Source organism: Podarcis melisellensis (genome assembly GCF_964234715.1).
Source record: "Podarcis melisellensis genome assembly, chromosome: 11".
Lineage (NCBI taxonomy): Eukaryota > Metazoa > Chordata > Lepidosauria > Squamata > Lacertidae > Podarcis > Podarcis melisellensis.
Window position 1 is genome coordinate 62800996 of NC_138543.1, and position 19970 is coordinate 62820965.

A 19970-nucleotide genomic window follows, 5' to 3' on the forward strand; every position below is an offset into this window, starting at 1 on the left:
AGGCCTCTCCTTCAGCTTCCTTCTCAGCCCGGGTCACTTTTTGCAGACGCAACAGTCTCCTTTTAGTTCTCGCATTTTGCAGATGTTCACAGTTGTTTGATGCCAGAGAGCTGAGCTCAACAGTTTCCATAGCAAGGAACTGATTTCCTTCATCGTCATCATCATTTTATTATTTGTACCCCGCCCATTGGACTGAGTTGTCCCAGCCACTCTGGGCGGCTTCCAGCATATATAAAAATATAAGAAAACATTAAATGTTTAAAAACTCAATGCAGGGCTGCCTTCAGATGTCTTCTAAAGCTTGCATAGTTACTTATCACCTGGCTATCGAATGGGAGGGTGTTTCACGGGGGGGGGGGAGGTGCCACTACCCAGAAGGCCCTCTGCCTCGTTCTTTTATATCCCCCCCTTTTTCTCTCCCAGGCATCCATGGTTCTCTCCCTCCTCATTTACTCCCCACAACAGCCCTGCAAGGGAGCTTAGGCTGAGAGGCAGTGACCGCCCCCAGTGGGGATGTGAACCCTCTGGCGCGACCTACTAGGAATGATGTCTTGACACTCCCCTTAGCACCCAGCGCCACTCCAGGAGCTCAGCAGCAATCCTGCTCTCGCCATGTAAGAACAAAAGACGAGCCTGCAGCTGCATAGGCCAATGGTAGCCCATCAAGTCCAGGATCCTGTTCTCACAGTGGCCAACCAAATGCCCCAATGGGAAACCTGCAAGTGAGCAGGATCCAACCACCAGAGGCCTCTCCCCTCCCGCAGTTTCCAGCAACTGGGTTCAGAAGCATCGTTGCCTCCAACTCTGGAGCACAGAGTATAGGCATCCTGGCCAGGAGCCACCCATAGCCCTCTCTTCCTCCATGAATTAGTCCAATCCTCTCTTAAATGTGGGATGTGAAACACAAGAGCAGTCAAGTACAACATTCCTAGAGTGAACATGTTTACACCTGGGGAGGAATGTTTGTCCAGTCAGCAGGTAAACTTCCTATTTCCTTCTGGGCTGGGACAGACTTCCTCTGCATGTGACTAGAGGTGGGCGTGGCCTCACCTGTGCAGGTAATGACAAAAGCTCAGGGCAGGGCAGCCATCTCTCTCTCTTTTGACTACAGCGTCAAAGAAGCAACATCTGCTTAGCCAAAGATGCTCTCTTGGCTCCAGCCCAGAGAGGACAAAGGGACTGTCTCCTTATGGAATAGTTTCCAGGTGTATGTTACTTTTCTAAGCTAAGTCTGCCTTCTGGGATCCAATTGTGAACAGAATGATGTGTGAGTAAACCTTTCTATACTTTTATAGAAGACTGTGTCGTGTCTTATCTTTTATGAGGGTATAAGGGGGAAATACCAGAACAGTTATTATAGAGGCTTTAGCAAGCCTGAGCAAACGCATCCGTCACAAGTTTAAAAAGGGGAATGTTACTCTGCTAAATTGTGGAACTTGTTAACACGAGTTGGAAAGGCTATAATCAAACAATATATCCTCTCCTGCATCCCTGAACATTCCCACATTAAAGCCATCACTGCCTTCTGTGGGAGGGAGTTCTGCAGTTTAACTGTGCTCCGTGGAGATGTCCAGCTTCATTGAATGCTGCCAGCCTTCTCCTTCTACTCATAGACAGGCTTACCTGGCAGCTGGGCAGCCGCTTGACTCCAGGTGAACCTGCTTGTGTTTACCCAAGGCTGGCAGCTGCGTTGGCACAGTAATTGGCAGGAGGCAGATGTTGTCTACACTGACTGGCAGCAGCTCTCTTGAGCTGGAGGTTGAACCTGGGACTATTGGCATGCAAAGCAGATGAGCTACCGCTGACCCAGGGCCTCCTCCCTTGGATTCGGTTGAGGAACGCAGCTTGCCGTTTTTGTGGCTGAGGTGCCAAGTTCCCTTTCTGCTTTCTCTCCCAGAGACACTGCCAGTCAGAGCCAGCAGCACTGGGCCAGCTGGACCAGTGGTCACAGCAGCAGCTGAACTGTATGTCTAGAGGCTGCCATTCTCCAGGGGAAATGTGGTGTGTTGGGTTGGGCACAGCTGCCCCAGGGAAGCAGGGCATCTCCTGGTCTCATACCTCTTCACAATGGCCCTGCGAGGCCTGCTGCTGCTTTTCCTGTTTCACAGAGGGGGAGCTGAGGATGAGAGAATCTGTGATTTAGGCAAGGTGCTCTCGGCTCCCAGGTCCCATGCTGCATGAGGTACAGCAGGTCCCTGTTGGGGACAGGCCTGCTTAGGGTGGGATGTGCCAGGCAGATGTGGCATTTTGGGTGCCAGCTGGAGACTTGCTCTGTTAATGGGTCTGTGTGTTAACCAGAAGGTTGGTGGTTCGAGCCCATCCAGGGATGGCTGTTGGCAGGCAGAGCTATAAGTACAGGGGTGGGGGGTGCTGACTGCTTTTTTTGCCCCAGGTGAAGCCTCCAGAGGTGCCCATTGAGGCTGCCAGCTTGTGTGTGTTTGCAAATGTGTGGGGGTTGTTGGTTTGTTTTTTTGCCAAACTGGGTCTTTGACCTGCGTGAAATAAAGCCTTGCAGCAGGATTCCTAAATGTTGTTGTTGTTTAGTCGTTTAGTCGTGTCCACCTCTTCGTGACCCCCTGGACCAGAGCACGCCAGGCACTCCGGTCTTCCACTGCCTCCCGCAGTTTGGTCAAACTCATGTTTGTAGCTTCAGGAACACTGTCCCACCATCTCATCCTCTGTCGTCCCCTTCTCCTTGTGCCCTCCATCTTTCCCAACATCAGGGTCTTTTCCAGGGAGGCTTCTCTTCTCATGAGGTGGCCAAAGTACTGGAGCCTCAGCTTCATTCCTAAATATAGACTCTTCCAACTCTACAGTCCTAGGATTCCTCTTTCCTCTCAGCTGTGTTTGGTGTTTTTAGGCGTCTCCTGGTTTTACGGCTTTTAGTATACTTCTGAATGTTTTAATTTACATGTGTTGAATTAATTTTGGTGTGTTTTGAAACTCTGCACCTTAGGAGGACAGAGGATAAAAGAATAAGACTAGTCTGCAGTATGAGCTGGAGCCTATCAAAGGATGTGTTCCGTCCTGCCCTCCCAAATAAATGCAAAGCCTTCTGCCCGGGGTAAGTCCCAGTGTCCCCTGGCACCCTGATCCTTGACTTGAGATTTGCTGGGGCTCCGAGGCCAGCAGTTTCTCCCCGGCTGGCCTCCTTGAGGTTCCTGCAGCCTGAGGCCTGGTATTTTCCTTGCTGCAAACAGGTCGCCCATGTGCTTCCGGCTCTTATTAATATCTTTGCTGCATTTCTGTTCTCTCCCTCCTCATTTAATCCCCACAACAACAGCCCTGTGAGGCAGGCTAGGCTGAGAGGCAGTGGCTGAGCTCAAAACCACCTTTGTGAGTTTCACAGCCAAGGGGGGATTTGAACTCTGGTCCCCCAGGTCCTAGTCTGACACTTTTAACAGCTGCACCACACTGACTCCTCTTGCATGACCGTGTGATCTTTTTAAATGAGGGCATTTTGCGCAGGCTGTTCCCTCTTGCTGCCATCGCTCCCCATACCAGAAGCAGGAACCCCTTCCGGAGGCGGCACCCCTCTTCCGAAGCCCCTGAGTCCCTTTCCCCCCCTCCTTCCTGCTTCTGAGCATACAGCCCCCACTCTGGGCTTGGCAGAGCCTCTGGCGCCAAGGACGAGAGCTTTTTGCAGCGGCAGTCAAGAGCGATGGCGGCTGCTCTGGGAACGGCCGCTTGGAGAGGCACCGCTGTCAAGGCGAGGAAGCTGCTGGAAGGGAGCGTGCCAGCAGCCCACACAGGGACACTCTTCTGTGCCATCCATGCGCACATGCAGCCATCCATGCGCGGTTGGAGGCTGGGCTTCCCTCCAGCGGCCGTCGGGGGAGGTTTGGATCAGCCTCGCCTGAGCGGCAGCCGCAGCCTTGACAGCTCGCTGCTGTTGCTGCTGCAGCTGCGGCCGCCCTCCCCCTTCTCCTGCTCCCAGTGCGCAGAGCACACAGGCGAGCACATGCGCACAGTGCGTCCCCCAGCCTGCCTGCCTGCCTGCTCTCTCCACTGATCCCTGCCTTCTGAAGGCTCCAGTGGCATTTCAAGACATGCATTCAGGCAGCAGGGCTGGGGGATTTCTTGCTTCACCCAAGCACTGCTGGCTTCTCTGCTAACTCACCCTCTCCTGGTGGGGGGTGGGATTCTGAGCCAAACGTCCCTCCGAAGTGCTCCTGGAGGAGTACTGGCTTTTTTGGGGGGGGGAGTGAATTACACCTGCTCAGAATTGTGTGACACTGTGAACTGTCCCTTAATCATAAAATCATAGAGTTAGAGGGAATCTCAAAGGCCCTCTAGTCCACCCCCTGCGATGCAGGAATCTCCGCTGAAGCATCCATGATGGATGGCCACCCGACCTCTGCTTAAACACCTCCAAGGGAGGAGAGGCTGGGGAGACCGTTCCTCTGTCAAACAGCTCTTACTGTCAGAAAGTTCTTCCTGATGTTTAGTCGGAATCTCTTTCACTTCCGCACAGTGACAGATGCTGAGCCTTGCTAAAAAGGAAAATATCACCTGCTCACCCGTTTTCCCCTACTGGGGCAATTAGCAGATAGCTTTCAGGTGTGTGTTTCTGAGTTTTGTATTGGCAAAATTGTGTATGTGTGTGTGAGAGGGAGAGAGGGAGAGAGAGAGGGTGAGAGAGAGAGGGTGAGAGAGAGAGAGAGAGAGAGAGAGAGAGAGAGAGAGAGAGAGGAGTATTGTTCAGTTTGGTTGTGTACTTCTTGATGTTTTATTTGTTTGTGACTGCTTTTGTTAAGTCTGTAATTATCTAATATTTTTCCATGTTGTAAGCCGCCTTGAGCATGGTTTTAACTAGGGAAATGTGGCAGGCAAACAAAATGATCTATGTACGCAGGGCTTTTTTTCAGCCAGAATTCACAGGAACTCCACTCTGGCCCCCCTCAGGTGGGCACCCTGGCCATTCTAAAAGAACAAAGGAGGTGTTCAGGGTGAGTTCCAGAACCTCTTTTTCTAGAAAAATAGCCCTATCTCCACCAATTATTATTATTATTATTAGGCAGCAGTTTAGGGGTGATTTGGATGAACTGCTACCTAAAAAGATAATAATTTGGTGGAGATCTCACTACTTCATTAATCTGGTTGGCCCCCAATCCCTGTTTATGGATTCCGATTTGCCACCCTATTGGTGGTTGCAGATTCAGAGCCTGGTGGTTGCTTAGCTGCGGGATACGGTTGCTCCAGTCTTGAAAGCTTTGCATGATCTTGCAAGTTGGCCAAATCCTCTCCTGCCTGCCCTCTGGCCACCAAAGTTCATTCCCATTTTCCTTGCTGCCTGTGAGACAACAGATTCCGTTTTTTATGCAGCGCCCTTGATGTAGTAGCTAACGCTTCACAGGCAGTGTGGTGCAGTGGTTAGAGTGTGGGTTCAACCTGGAGGCAGCCACATGAAGCCCACTGGGAGGTGCCATCTCTTAGCCTGACCTACCTTGCAAGGCCGTTGTGAGGAAAAGTGTGTGCACCACCTTGAACTCCTCGAAGGAAAGGCGGGGTGCAAATTTAATAAATAACTAGCATAAGCAAGGAGGCCCTCTTGTGCCTCGTGATCAGCTGCTGAGACCAACCTTTGGGCTCCCTTTCCTGCGGAGATGGTGATGGGGGAAGTGGCCATTTTGGGGGCAGACAGCACATGACCTAGATGCCTTCAGGGACCCACGGATTATTTTTTGGGTGAAAAGGTGTCCCACACGTTTCATTGTTCTTGGGTCTTTAGCTGCATTTTAATTGATTTTTTACCCATTTTGCTTTTTCCCCTGCTGGGGTGAGTCGCCGTTTGGTCCTGCCGCAGCAAAGCCTTCTCAGCTGTGTGCGCATGATTTCGATGCACCGCTAGACAGGGATAGAGGGGAGGGGGCAGAATAGTGTTTTGGGGCTAACCTTTGGCTGGACTCCTCCGGTGTCCAATGAGGCGGGGCCAAATAATCATCATTTTATTTGTATGCCGCCTTTCCATAGTTAAAACAATGCTCAACGTGGCGTACAGCATGACACGTTTTACATAATTACCCACATAACAAAAGTCATAAACAATAAATAAAACATGTCAAAAGGTACACAACTGTAGGAGTGCAAATATCCAGAGTGTGGGGTCAGGTGGGATTACTATGAGGAATTCTAAAATATGCATCAAGCCATTGTGTCCACCATGAATGCATTGTATTGACTGGGTTTGATACATTGACAATAATTTCTGACCAAATCCCACAACCCTCTGCATCTCTGGCCATCTGGCATCTCTACTGTCCATCTCTCTTGCCTGACAAGTCACTACACAGCCCAGTTGCTTTGCCAGGCAGGCATCCTGGGCCATAAAGATAGTGGGCAAGCTTCTTTGAAGTAGCTTTTCTGATATGTTAATCTTAGGGCCAGGAAACAGGTCTCACATAAAGGTGATAACGGTCGCTGTCATCCTGGCCAGCCTTCTTATCAGGTGTATTGATTGTTTACCAAAAGTATGCATGCCTAACCAGTGTTTGGAGTTTAACTTGTCCCCACATGGATTTGTTGAAATGCTCAGAAGAAATCTGATTGGTTCTTTCAAACACTCTGTAAAAGTTCTTTTGTGAATAAAACGACCTGGGCTGGAGAGACACTCAGAGAGACAGGATTATACGCACCCTTCCCAGAGTCTTGCTGGTTCAAGCCTCTGTGTGTATTCTTATTAATCAGAGTTCAATCCTTCCTTTACTTTGTGAACGCCTCACACAACCAAATGGGAAACAATTTCCACATAAATCATAAAATCTAAAACTAAAAAGACAACATTAATATCAATTACAATTTAAAATAACATAAATAAAAAATAAAAACAATTTTAAAAAGGAGCCCCCCCCGTTTGAGCAGCAGAAGCACTCCTTTATGGAGCCTGTCAGCCCCCCCACCCCCCAAGCCAGGTGGAGAGAGGCAGGGCAGAGCAGGGCCCTTCGGGCTCCCAGCAGGTCAGTCCTGGGCATCAGGAGCAGCAGCAGTCCTGTCCACACCCCCACACCCCACAATGGCTCTTCTGGGCTTCATGACCTCATCCTGCTAGGGGTGAGTCACCCCATGGCAGTGCTGCCCCCCCCCCGCCGTTCCACCACCCAGCCATGGAGGCTTTGGCTGAGATTCCTGAAGCCACAAATCACCATTTTTTCTTTAAATGCCTATCAGAGATGCCCGTGGGTATTCCCCACACCTCAGCTCAGAGCTTCATCCATCCCTCCCAAGCTGGCAGGTGGTGAACCACAGACTAGGAGACATTTCTAAGAATGGGGCTGGAGTCTATGAATTTCCAAGCAGAGCCGGGAATAATTTATCAAATGCTATTTATTAGGAAAGCGAGGGCAAGGCCGCCTGTGGGCAGCTGCTGCCTTGGGGTTCCTTCCAGAGGGGACACAGTCCCCCCCCCATTTTCCAAGGGCACCAGCCCCAGACTCCTGAGAAAGGAGGGCTCTGGGTGAGTGGATTGGGCCCCCTCCACCTCTCTTCTTTCCTTCAAGGTTCTCGCTGGCTCCCTTGTGCCACGTGGTCTTGCTAGGTTCCCACGGCATCCCATTAACCTAGTTTCTGGTGGGGGCAGGGGGTCACTGCGCAGGTAGGCATCTTCCCTAATGGAGGGGGCTTAATATCAGTTTGTTCCAGGAAGGTCCATTTGCCAAGGGGCCCGGCTGCCAGGTGGGCACTCAGAAACGCTCTTCTGTCCAGAGGCCAGGAGTCTGGCAGGCAATGGGCTTCTCCAGAAAAACGCTCTTTGCTTCGGTTGCCTTGGGAGACTGCCCATGCAAGGCAGCGGCTCTTGTCTCCAGCCCCACAGCTTCTGGTTCTTGGGGGTCGGAAGCAGATCCATGGCCTGGACAGAAAAAGGGTGGTTTTGGTGCAGAAGCACCCAGGGGGAACATCGGCTCGGCTGTTGTCATGGGATGCTGCGTGTCTCGGGAAGGCAAAGGAGAGAGACACGCCTTGGGTGACATGAGTGGTGACTGGAGAACTGGGGGGAGGGTGTGGGGGCTGTTTTGTGCTCTGTGTATGCAGGGAAGGGAGGTGCGACCAAGTGCAGATACAGTTGGGGTGCAGGTGGGGAGTGCATGACCCCAGGTTCCTCTTCAGTAGCAACAAATTTAAAAAAGGTAAAGGGACCCCTGACCATTAGGTCCAGTCGTGGCCGATTCTGGGGTTGCGGCGCTCATCTCGCTTTATTGGCCGAAGGAGCCGGTGTACAGCTTCTGGGTCATGTGGCCAGCAGGACTAAGGCGCTTCTGGCGAACCAGAGCAGCGCACGGAAACGCCTTTTACCTTCCTGCCGGAGGGGTACCTATTTATCTACTTGCACTTTGAGGTGCCTTTGAACTGCTAGATTGGCAGGAGCAGGGACCGAGCAACGGGAGCTCACCCCGTCACGGGGATTCGAACCGCCAACCTTCTGATCGGCAAGCCCTAGGCTCTGTGGTTTAACCCACAGTGCCACCCGCGTCCCCCAGAAACAAATCTATTTCTCTTTTAATTATTTGCTCTAATTTCTTTTAGTCTACAGCCAGACCCCGAGTTACGGGTGCTTCAGGTTGTGTTTTTTCAGGTTATGGACCCACTGAAACCCAGAAGTACCAGAACAGGTTACTTCCGGGTTTTGGGGTTGCACATGCGCAGAAGCACTAAATCGTACTTTGCGCATGCACAGAAGTGCCAAATCGCAACCTGCGTGTGCATGGATGTGCCACTGCAGGTTGCGAACGTGCATCCCACATGGATCACGGTTGTAACTCTAGTGTCCACTATAATGGTTTTTAACCAGTGTGCTGTGGCACCCTGGGGTGCCTTGAATGAGGGTCAGGGGTGCCACAGGCAACCCTGGCCTCTGCCCCTCTTTTGTTCCCTCCCTCTCCTGATGCCCTCTCGCGTCTCTGCCTCCCCAAGGCTTGCACAGCTCTTTGTTGCAGCAGCCCTGGCTCCAAGCTCCCCAGGCGTCTGGTGCCTCTGGGGCTGGCCAGGGGGTGCTGGTTGCTGAGGCAGCATCAGAGTAAGCAAGCAAGCAGGCGGGCGAGGGAGCCCAACCAGCCAGCCAGTCTGCCAGCTGTTGGGAATGGAGAGCCAAGTGGGAGGCCAGGCAAGCAGACAAGGGCCATGTTGGCTTTCTTGGGCTTGCTGTGTGCAAGGCCTGCCTGGGAGCTGAAGGGGAGTCTTTCCGCCATGCAGGCCTGGCAGTGCCCGCTGCTGCCACCCAAGGCAAGGCGTTGGCCTCACGTTCACCTTTGGCCAGTCTCTGTTGGACCACTAAGGATGGGGACATCCTCTTCCCAGGCCCCCGAGGGGCAGTGTGAGGAGGCCCCTCTCTTGGGGGCAGGGGGCAGCTCAGAGACCAGGGGCGGCAGCAGCACCTGCCCAGAGGACTCCCAAGGAAAGGGGAGAGGAAGCTGAGGGAACACTCCACAAAGGAGGGGGTTCAAAAAGGGGTGAGGGGCTGCCAGCTCTGCAGGCAAGGGGGGGGGACCTAACTGGCCTCCTGGTCAAGGGAAACATGGACTCAAAAAGGTTGAAAACCTCTGTTTTAGTGTCTATAGGTTTTTAGTAGTCTGCCGAAGACTTTTCTGAGAAAAATCAGAAAATTTACCTGTGATTGTGATGGTCTTTCTGTTATAGTGCTGAGCCATTTTCCTTCCCCCCTCTCGGTCTTGAGTCTTTCCTCCCCTGGGGGGTCACTAACTCTCTTGCTGAGTCCCACTTGCGGAGTCCCAGGGGCTCAGCAAGAGTTCTGAGCAGGGGCCTCCCCAGGTGGTCCAGGCCGGAGCCAGCAGTGGGACCCTCAGTCGGTTCCGTTTGTTTCCAGGCTGCTGACTCCTTGCTCTTTGTCTCCCTCCAGGTGCTCCTTTGATGCTTTGATGAAATGCGCTTCTGCAGTCCCTCCTCACCTGAATCCTTCCATGGGTAGCTTGGGGACCGCGGGGGTCCTGGAGAGCGACGACGATGGATAGCCCCCCCAAGCTGGCCGGCGAGACGCTGATTGTCCACCACATCCCCCTGGTGCACTGCCAGGTCCCCGACCGGCCGTGCTGCGGCACCACCAGCAAACGGGCCAACCCCTTTGGGCAGGCCGACTCGGGGGCCCTGAGGACCGGCTCCCTCCCGGAGCGGGACCTCTCGCAGGCCGACTCCCTGCTCTACAGCAGCTTGCTCCAGGCTCCAGAAGCGACCCTGGCCCCGGGGGAGACGCCCGAAGAGAAGGAGACCCCGCGCAGGGACCCGCCTGCCCCCGGTGCCAACAAGCGGCAGAACCCCTTCCTGCTGGGTGGCAGCGAGACCCAGGACCTCTGCGAAGATGAGCTGGGCAAGGCCTCCTTCCACCTGCACGAGCTGGCCCTTCCGCCCTTCCGCCTGCATGAGCTGGCCCTGCCGCCCTTCCGCCTGCACGACACCAGCCCCGTCGTGAAGCCCTGGAGCGCCAGCCCCCGGGCGGACGTGGTGGAGGGCCAGGAGGAGGATGAGCTGTCCCGCGAAGACGCCCGCAAGAGGAGCCGCCTGGCGCCTGAGCTGATGGAGCTGGACGAGTACGGTTGCCACCGCACTGAGCCCTCCAGCTTCTCCTTCGAGCAGGAGTGGGCCAGCGACGGCGAGGAGCTGGCGCACAGCCAGGACGCCCCCCGCAGCCGGACGTGCAGCTGCTCCAGTGCGGAGCTGCAGCGCTGCTGCTGCTACAGCCTCTCCAGCCAGTCGGAGGCCCCCGACCAGCCGATGGGCTACGTCAGCGACTCGTCCTGCAACAGCTCTGACGGCGTCCTGGTCAACTTCAGCGCCCTCTACAACAAGATGAACGGGCACGCGCACCCCAACCTCAACTCGGGGGCCCACTCCTGCGACGACTCCTCCTCCGGAAGCCACTCGGACTCGGGGGCCTTCTACCTGGACTTGCACTCCTCGCCTGGCGAGCCCAAGGCGCCTGGCGAGCAGCACCAGGCCTGCGGGTGCCACCATGCCTCCTCCCCGGTCTTGGACGCCAACTGCAACTCCTACCCCGCCCTGTGTGACCCCTGCGCCTCCGAGGCCTCCGACCTGACGGCCTGCTTCCAGAGCCAGGCGAGGCTGGTGGTGGCCACCCAGAACTACTACAAGCTGGTCACCTGCGACCTGTCCTCCCAGTCCTCGCCCAGCCCGGCCGGCTCGTCCATCACCAGCTGCTCGGAGGAGCAGCCGCGGGGCAGCCCCCTGCAGCCCACCGAGTACTACCTGTTCCAGAGGCCCGACAGCGACACCGACTGCTCGCGGGAGGAGTCGCAGGGGGAGGCCGAGAAGGGCGCCATCGAGGGGCAGGTGTACGTCAATGTCTCGCCACCCACCCTGGCTGGCCCGCGGAGGCAGCGGTCCCGCAGCTACGACCGCAGCCTGGACCGCAGCCCCACCGGGCGGCTGGGCTCCCTGGAGCGCATGATGAGCTGCCCCGTCCAGCTGAGCGACGGTCCCGCTATGCCCTCCCAGGGCTCCCCGCCCAAGCGGGTCACATCCTTTGCGGAGCTGGCCAAGGGCCGCAAGAAGACGGGCTCCTCCCCCCCGCTGCGCACCAGCAGGGACTCTTCCCTGGAGTTCTCCCCCATCCCCGAGTACCAGAGGGACGGATCCGTCTTCCTCGAGGGCCAGGCCAGGCACAGCCAGAGCCTCCCGTCCCACGCCCTCAACCGCAGCTGCGAGGGCCACCGTGGCGCCGAGAGGGGGCTGAGCGCCTCCAGGAAGGGCCTGGGCTCCAGGGAGACGCCTTCCTGCGGGCAGGAGGGCCCCGCGCAGCCATTCTTCTCCGCCTTGATGGAGCAGGGGTCTGTCGGCGGCCTTGGCCAGAAAGACATTCGTGCCCGAGCTGATGGTAAGCCACTGCCCAGGGTGACGGGCACACTGCTTCTCTCTCGCAGCCGGTGGATTGTGCGTGTTTGTCTGAATGCTGGAGGAGGGGCAGTCAGCTCAATGTCTCCTCCTCCTGCGATTCCTGCATTGCAGCGGGTCAGCCTAGATGGGCCTTGGGGTCCCATCCAGGTCAACAATTCTAGGATGCTGTGATTCAGCTGAGGCTTTTAAAGAGAGGTTGGGTAGCCCCCTGTCAGGGATGCTCAAGTTGTAATTCCTGTGTTGCAGAGAGCTGGACTAGATGGCCCTTGGGGGCCCCTGATAACTCCAGAATTCTGTGATTCTATAAACATGGCTTCCCCAAAAGGGTGATGATGGGCAGGATGAGGCTTTTCAGGCAGGCTATCTGCAGGGGACCAGCCCTCAGGGCCAGCAAGGGGATATTTCCTTCCAGGCCAGAACATCCTTGTAGGTGAACTGGGGGTCCTGATCTGGATTGGGGCCACTTCTTGTGTGATGGGGTCAGTGGGTATTGGGGTGTCTGGGAGGGACAGCATGGCTTGTTTGGGGCTCCCCAAAGGCTCAGTGCTGAGGGGAAGACTTTGCATGCAGTGGGGCTGGACCATGTGGGGAGCTGTGGACACACCCCACTGTCTCTGGGTGCAGCCACCACACAGCTGACGATGCCCCAGAGGTGAGACCATTAGCAAAACAACAACAACAAACTTATGGTTACATGAAACATACTCAATAAACACACAAGATGTACCATGAAGGGTTGTTACAGTTCCACAGAATCCTTTCAAAGAGTCTGAGACAAGGATTTCTGGAATATTAGCCTTCTTTCGCCACCCTAGGCTTCATCAGTAGAACAGGCTCTAGATAATGCAAATGAATACAATATCATAATCTCACACATTTTTACAGCAAAATTAATATGAAACCATAAACAATTGTACATACCATATACATATGAGTTTACAACATCTGAGCATGGACTGCTTTACTTCTGTTGCGCCAGATGGGTCACTTTAAGAAAGAAGTTTTGTATCTGTGGATTGCTCAAACCAATATTGTGCTTGTCCATATAATCCTGCTTTGTAACGGTCGCCGATTACTGCAACTACTACTATGCTATAAGATCCACTATCCTGTAATATTACATATGGTATGTACGGCCCTTCGTGTGGATTATTGGACTCTGTGAACAGACAGGTGGAAAAGATACTTTTATATGTGTGGACCTTAAGCATGAACTGACGAGAGAATGAACTGATCCACTGGGTCTTCTGGTTTTTTTGTTGAACTTTATGAGACTTCCGTTGAAATCTACAATTTGATACAATGAATAGTATACAGTGGTACCTTGGGTTAAGTACTTAATTCATTCCGGAGGTCCATTCTTAACCTGAAACTGTTCTTAACCTGAAGCATCACTTTAGCTAATGGGGCCTCCTGCTGCTGCCATGCCGCCGGAGCACGATTTCTGTTCTCATCCTGAAGCAAAGTTCTTAACCTGAAGCACTATTTCTGGCTTAGCGGAGCCTGTAACCTGAAGTGTATGTAATCTGAAGTATCTGTAACCTGAGGTACCACTGTACCTTATTTATTCAAAGGTACAGCCGGTTACGTCTTGTGTGCTTATTAACCAGAGGTGAGACCAGCAGTGAAGCAGCAGCTGCAGGCATTTGGTCCAAATTAAAGGGCCTTGTCTTCTTAGGTGCGGAGAGGTTAGCGTGGTGGTTTGGGGAGGGGAGGGGTCCCTGGGGAGCCACCTGGCCAACTCTCCGCTCTGAGGCAAGCCTCTGAATCTTAAAATGCAAAGCAACAGCTCCAAATGCCCAAAGATCAATGGGGAAAATACAGGGGCGATGGCCAGAATGCCCTTTTCAAATTAGAACAGATGAAGAGCCTGCTCCATCAGGCCTGTGGCCCCTCTAGTTCTCGCAGTGGCCGACCAGACGCAAACAGGATTTGAGAACAAGAGAACTTTCCTCTCTGGTTATTCCAGCATTGCGGCCTCTGACGGGAGAGGCAAAGAGTCGCCCTTGAGAGCCCTCTCACCCATGGATGTGTGGCTTGGGCACTTGGCAGGCTGTGTGCTGGCCCTGGAGTGCTGTGCTCCCTCACCTCTTGGCCATAGGCGCCGACTCCATGGGGCCTGAGGGGGCCCGAGCCCCCTAAAAAATTCGTTTGGGGGGGCTCTGCCCCCCAATAATTTAAGAAAATTATTAGTTATATTATGCTTTGTAAAATCACAAAATTATGTTGGTATTTTTTATTTTCCTTGTTTGACGATAGTTACCTTTTAAAATACATTCAGTAATGAGTTAAAACAAAGCCACTCCCGATCTAGAGAGGGGGTGGGGTTGCGGGCTCTCGACCCATCAACAATCTCGCGGGGGGGGGGCTGGCGTCAGCCCCACGAGAAGTGGGGATTCCCCCTAGCTCATTAATATTCACCGCCCACGGCGGCAGCCAATCGGCTGCCGCAAAGGACGGGCCCTCACAGGTTCACTTAAGGTCGGGGCAGCCCGGGGCTTGCCCCTTTCGTTCCCCCAGCAGCAGCGGTTTGGAGGTCTTGGGCCCCCCCCAATATTTTTTATAAGTCAGTATGGGCCCCCGCCCCCCCAATATTTTTTATAAGTCGGCGCCCCTGCTCTTGGCCACTGCTGGTCTGGGGCTCAGGCATCCTGGGCGACCAGCATTGGAACAAGGAGGAGATGCTTGGTTTTCTTTCGACAGCACCCTGCCCAAAGAGCAGCCTCTGTTCTCGACAAACGTCTCCCAGAGGTTTGCAGCGAAACCTTTCTCCTGATTTCTGTCGCCAGCTTGATGCCACCGTGTGACTTTATTTGCTGAGGATCTGAAATGTGCCCACAAGGGCCGGATCCTTGGGTGGTCTTGCGGTCTAACGGCAGGTGAGCAGAGAAGGAAGGGAAGGGGTGGCTCTGGGGGTGCAAAGAGCCTTGGGAGAGGAAGAGAGAGGGGGGCAGGCTTTGCTCAGAAGCCGCTCAGCACCTGCCTGCAGCAGAAACGGGCCCCGATCCCAAAGCCTGCCCAGCATTTGTTTTACAACTCCTCTCAAATCCTTTACTCTCAAGAAGGTGGCTTGTCCAGTCCCCCCAATCCCCTGCCAGGGAGATCCATGCTCAGGAGCACTTAGACCAGAGTCTCCTCAGTCCACCCACCACTGCCTGGACATTCCCACTGCCCTTTCGCACCCCGGACCGGGAAAGGTCCTGGCCTCAAAGATGCTCCCTGGCCCTTCCTGGCCTCAAGGGCAGCTTTGCCTCCACTCTTCTCTGCACTCCCTTCAGGTTGGGGCCCTGGCACCCCCCCCTTGGGGCTTATAAAGAAGAATACAAAGATTAATAATAATAATAATAAATTTATAACCAGCCAGAGCCGGGCTCAGGGCGGCTAACACCAGTAAAATTACAATAAAAACATAATGGGGTAAAAAGACACAATTTAAAATACAGGTTGAAATGCAATTTAAAATACCGCCTCATTTTTAAAGTAGCCCATGGATCAGAACCCCTTCATGGATCACTGCCTTGCCGTGGCGAAGGGGCTTGAAGAACTCAGAGAAGCTATGAACTATGCCGAGCAGGGCACCCAAGATGAACAGGTCATAGTGGAGAGTTTTGACCAAACGTGATCCACCTGGAGGAGGAACCGGCAAGCCACTCCAGTATCCCTGCCAAGAAAACTCCATGGACAAAGACAACAGGCATATAAAAGTTATGACGCTGGAAGATGAGCCCCTCAGGTCGGAAGGCGTCCAACATGCTACTGGGGAAGAGCGGAGGGCAAGTACAAGTAGATCCAGAGCTGATGAAGCGGCTGGGCCAAAGCCGAAAGGACGCTCAGTTGCGGATATGCCTGGAAGCGAAAGGAAAGTCCAATGCTGTAAAGAAAAATATTGCATAGGAACCTGGAATGTAAGAACCATGAACCTGGGTAAGTTGGAGGTGGTCAAAAATGAGATGGCAAGAATAAATATTGACATCCTGGGCATCAGTGAACTAAAATGGACGGGAATGGGTGAATTCAGTTTGGATGACCATCATATCTACTACTGTGGGCAAGAAACCCGTAAAAGAAATGGAGTGGCCCTCATAGTCAACAAAAGAGTGGCGAAGGCTGTACTGGGATGCAATCTCAAAAATGATAGAATGATCTCGATACGAATCCAAGGCAGACCTTTTAACATCACAGTAATCCAAGTTTATGCACCAACTACTGGTGCTGAAGAAACTGAAATTGACCAATTCTATGAAGACTTACAACACCTTATAGAAGTGACACCAAAGAAGGATGTTCTTCTCATCATAGGGGATTGGAATGCTAAAGTAGGGAGTCAAGAGATAAAAGGAACAACTGGCAAGTTTGGCCTTGGAGATCAAAACGAAGCAGGGCAAAGGCTAATAGAGTTCTGTCAAGAGAACAAGCTGGTCATCACAAACACGCTTTTCCAACAACACAAGAGACGACTCTACACATGGACATCACCAGATGGGCAGCATCGAAATCAGATTGATTATATTCTCTGCAGCCAAAGATGGAGAAGCTCTATACAGTCAGCAAAAACAAGACCTGGAGCTGACTGTGGCTCAGATCATCAGCTTCTTATAGCAAAATTCAAGCTTAAACTGAAGAAAGTAGGAAAAACCACTGGGCCGGTAAGATACAATCTAAGTCAAATCCCTTATGAATACACAGTGGAAGTGAGGAACGGGTTTAAGGATTTAGATTTGGTGGACAGAATGCCTGAAGAACTATGGATGGAGGCTCGTAACATTATACAGGAGGCAGCAACGAAAACCATCCCAATGAAAAGGAAATGCAAGAAAGCAAAGTGGCTGTCCAATGAGGCCTTACAAATAGCGGGGGAGAGAAGGCAAGCAAAATGTGAGGGAGATGGTGAAAGATACAGGAAATTGAATGCAGATTTCCAAAGAATAGCAAGGAGAGACAAGAAGACCTTCTTAAACGAGCAATGCAAAGAAATAGAGGAAAGCAATAGAATGGGAAGAACCAGAGATCTGTTCAAGAAAATTGGAGATATGAAAGGAACATTTCGTACAAAGATTTCCATAATAAAGGACAAAAGTGGAAAGGACCTAACAGAAGCAGAAGACATCAAGAAGAGGTGGCAAGAATACACAGAGGAATTATACCAGAAAGAAATGGATGTCCCGTATACCCCAGGTAGTGTGGTTGCTGACCTTGAGCCAGACATCCTGGAGAGTGAAGTCAAATGGGCCTTAGAAAGCACTGCAAATAACAAGGCCAGTGGAAGTGACGGTATTCCAGCTGAACTATTTAAAATTTTAAAAGATGATGCTGTTAAGGTGCTACACTCAATATGCCAGCAAGTTTGGAAAACTCAGCAGTGGCCAGAAGATTGGAGAAGATCAGTCTACATCCCAATCCCAAAGAAGGGCAGTGCCAAAGAATGCTCCAACTACCGTACAATTGCACTCATTTCACACGCTGGCAAGGTTATGCTTAAAATTCTACAAGGCAGGCTCAAGCAGTATGTGGACCGAGAACTCCCAGAAGTGCAAGCTGGATTTAGAAGAGGCAGAGGAACCAGAGACCAAATTGCAAACATGCGCTGGATTATGGAGAAAGCTAGAGAGTTCCAGAAAGACATCTACTTCTGCTTCATTGACTATGCAAAAGCCTTTGACTGTGTCGACCACGGCAAACTATGGCAAGTTCTTAAAGAAATGGGAGTGCCAGATCACCTCATCTGTCTCCTGAGAAATCTCTATGTGGGACAAGAAGCTACAGTTAGAACTGGATATGGAACAACTGATTGGTTCAAAATTGGGAAAGGAGTACGACAAGGCTGTATTTTGTCTCCCTGCTTATTTAACTTATATGCAGAATTCATCATGCGAAAGGCTGGGCTGGATGAATCCCTAGCCGGAATTAAGATTGCCGGAAGAAATATCAACAACCTCAGATATGCAGATGACACAACCTTGATGGCAGAAAGTGAGGAGGAATTAAAGAACCTTTTAATGAGGGTGAAAGAGGAGAGCGCAAAATATGGTCTGAAGCTCAACATCAAAAAAACGAAGATCATGGCCACTGGTCCCATCACCTCCTGGCAAATAGAAGGGGAAGAAATGGAGGTAGTGAGAGATTTTACTTTCTTGGGCTCAATGATCACTGCAGATGGTGACAGCAGCCACGAAATTAAAAGACGCCTGCTTCTTGGGAGAAGGGCAATGACAGGCCTAGACAGCATCTTGAGAAGTAGAGACATCACCTTGCCAACAAAGGTTCGTATAGTTAAAGCTATGGTTTTCCCAGTAGTGATGTATGGAAGTGAGAGCTGGACCATAAAGAAGGCTGATCGCCGAAGAATTGATGCTTTTGAATTATGGTGCTGGAGGAGACTCTTGAGAGTCCCATGGACTGCAAGAAGATCAAACCTCTCCATACTGAAGGAAATCAACCCTGAGTGCTCACTGGAAGGACAGATTGTGAAGCTGAGGCTCCAGTACTTTGGCCACCTCATGAGAAGAGAAGACTCCCTGGAGAAGACCCTGATGTTGGGAAAGATGGAGGGCACAAGGAGAAGGGGGCGACAGAGGACGAGATGGTTGGATAGTGTTTTCGAGGCTACCAGCATGAGTTTGACCAAACTGCGGGAGGCAGTAGAGGACAGAGGTGCCTGGCGTTCTCTGGTCCATGGGGTCACGAAGAGTCGGGCACGACTAAACGACTAAACAACAACAACAATGGATCAGAACCGTAAGGGGAGGGAAACATAAGGGTCAGATGGAGTCCAAGCCAAAGGCCAGGCGGAACAGCTCTGTCTTGCAGGCCCTGCGGAAAGATGTCAAGTCCCACAGTTGAATATTCTCTCTCATTTTTGGCTAAACTAAAGCATTAATCTAAAGGCAAAAAAGAGAAAGAGGAGAGGAGAGGAGAGAGGAAGGAAGGAAGGAAGGAAGGAAGGAAGGAAGGAAGGAAGGGAGGGAGGGAGGGAGGGATAAACAAAAAGGAATAAAAAAAGATTTAGGGGGGAGGGAGGGAGGGAGAGAGAGGAAGAAGTTAAGAAGCTAAAGAACTTCTGGTTCTTGGCCTGTCGGCTATATATAAACATCATTTTCTTCATCTACTCCAGCATAACACCTAATAACTCCCTTGGTCTCCTTGCGGCTGCCACCCAGTTTCCTATGGGGAGGCTGCTGGTGGGACTCCCCAGGTCCCTACCTTCTTGGGGCTCCTGGCAGGACCAGAGACCCTGCCTGGAGGCAGGAATTGTCCCCCTTGGAGAGATCTCTGTCCCAAGCGAAGCAGCTCCGAGTGGCAGCCGCTGGACTGGAGGAGCAGAGCTGAAAGGGGAGAAGCTGGTCTTGTGCTCCAGCGGGAGGAGACCCTCGTGTTGCGCAGCTGGGCTCCCCTTTCAGGGAGGGGCCAAGGCAGCTGCTCTCCTCCTTCCTCTCCCGGGGAAGCAAAACACCTCCAGCTGCGGGGAGCGCCAGCCCAGGACATCCCAAGGGAAATAAAAAGGTCTGGAGGGATTGGGGGGTGTTGGGGGTGGGGGAGACCCTCTTGCATGAGGAGGAGGAGGAGGAGGAGGTGGCCACCAGAGGGGCAGATCGAGGGGTGTGGGTGGGGTTCTCTTGCTGGCCCTTGCTGGTTCAGATGGACCCCCTTCCAAGAGGGTCCAGGGCAGAGGCTCAAACCCCCATAGCCCCCCCCCACATAGATGGTTCAGTGGGGGAAGGGGGCTGTGAATCAGGGTGGGTGGGGGAAGGGAGGGCCCTGGTCCTGCCCCCCCCCCACTGCTGACTCCTGCTCCCCCACCCACGGGACCCTTTCTGAGCCTCCCTGCTCCATCCTCCCAGCTTGACACGGTTTTTCCAGGGCCTCCTCCATCACAGCCTCAGAGAAGCTGTTCTCCCTTTTTCAGATGCTTGTATGAAATGCTGATTGGATCCAAGGATCTGGTGATCTTAGCAGGATGCGCCTGATTGCTTTGTCCAGGGGCAGAACTGGGCTGACTCATGGCTTCCCTTTCGACCACGGCTTGGTCCCAGAAAGGCCTTCAGATATTCCAATTAGCACCACTAATGACTTGCCCAGCACCTTCTGAGGGCTCTGACTGCTTGGCACACACG

The 19970-nt window shown here is 52.7% G+C and overlaps 1 protein-coding gene across 3 annotated transcripts in view; it reads left to right on the plus strand.

Annotated features, from left to right (window-relative positions):
- The window catches only part of RUSC2 (RUN and SH3 domain containing 2), a 56606-nt gene that overhangs the window by 13659 nt on the left and 22977 nt on the right, over positions 1-19970 (plus strand). For 2 of the 3 annotated variants that reach the window (XM_081929545.1, XM_081929547.1), the window contains exon 2: positions 9851-11839. In XM_081929545.1, the coding sequence (XP_081785671.1) occupies positions 9955-11839 (1885 nt within the window). In that variant the 5' untranslated portion in view covers positions 9851-9954. Of the gene's footprint in view, positions 1-7090; positions 7454-9850; positions 11840-19970 lie in introns of those variants that run through there. The other variant, XM_081929546.1, reaches the window with a different exon arrangement.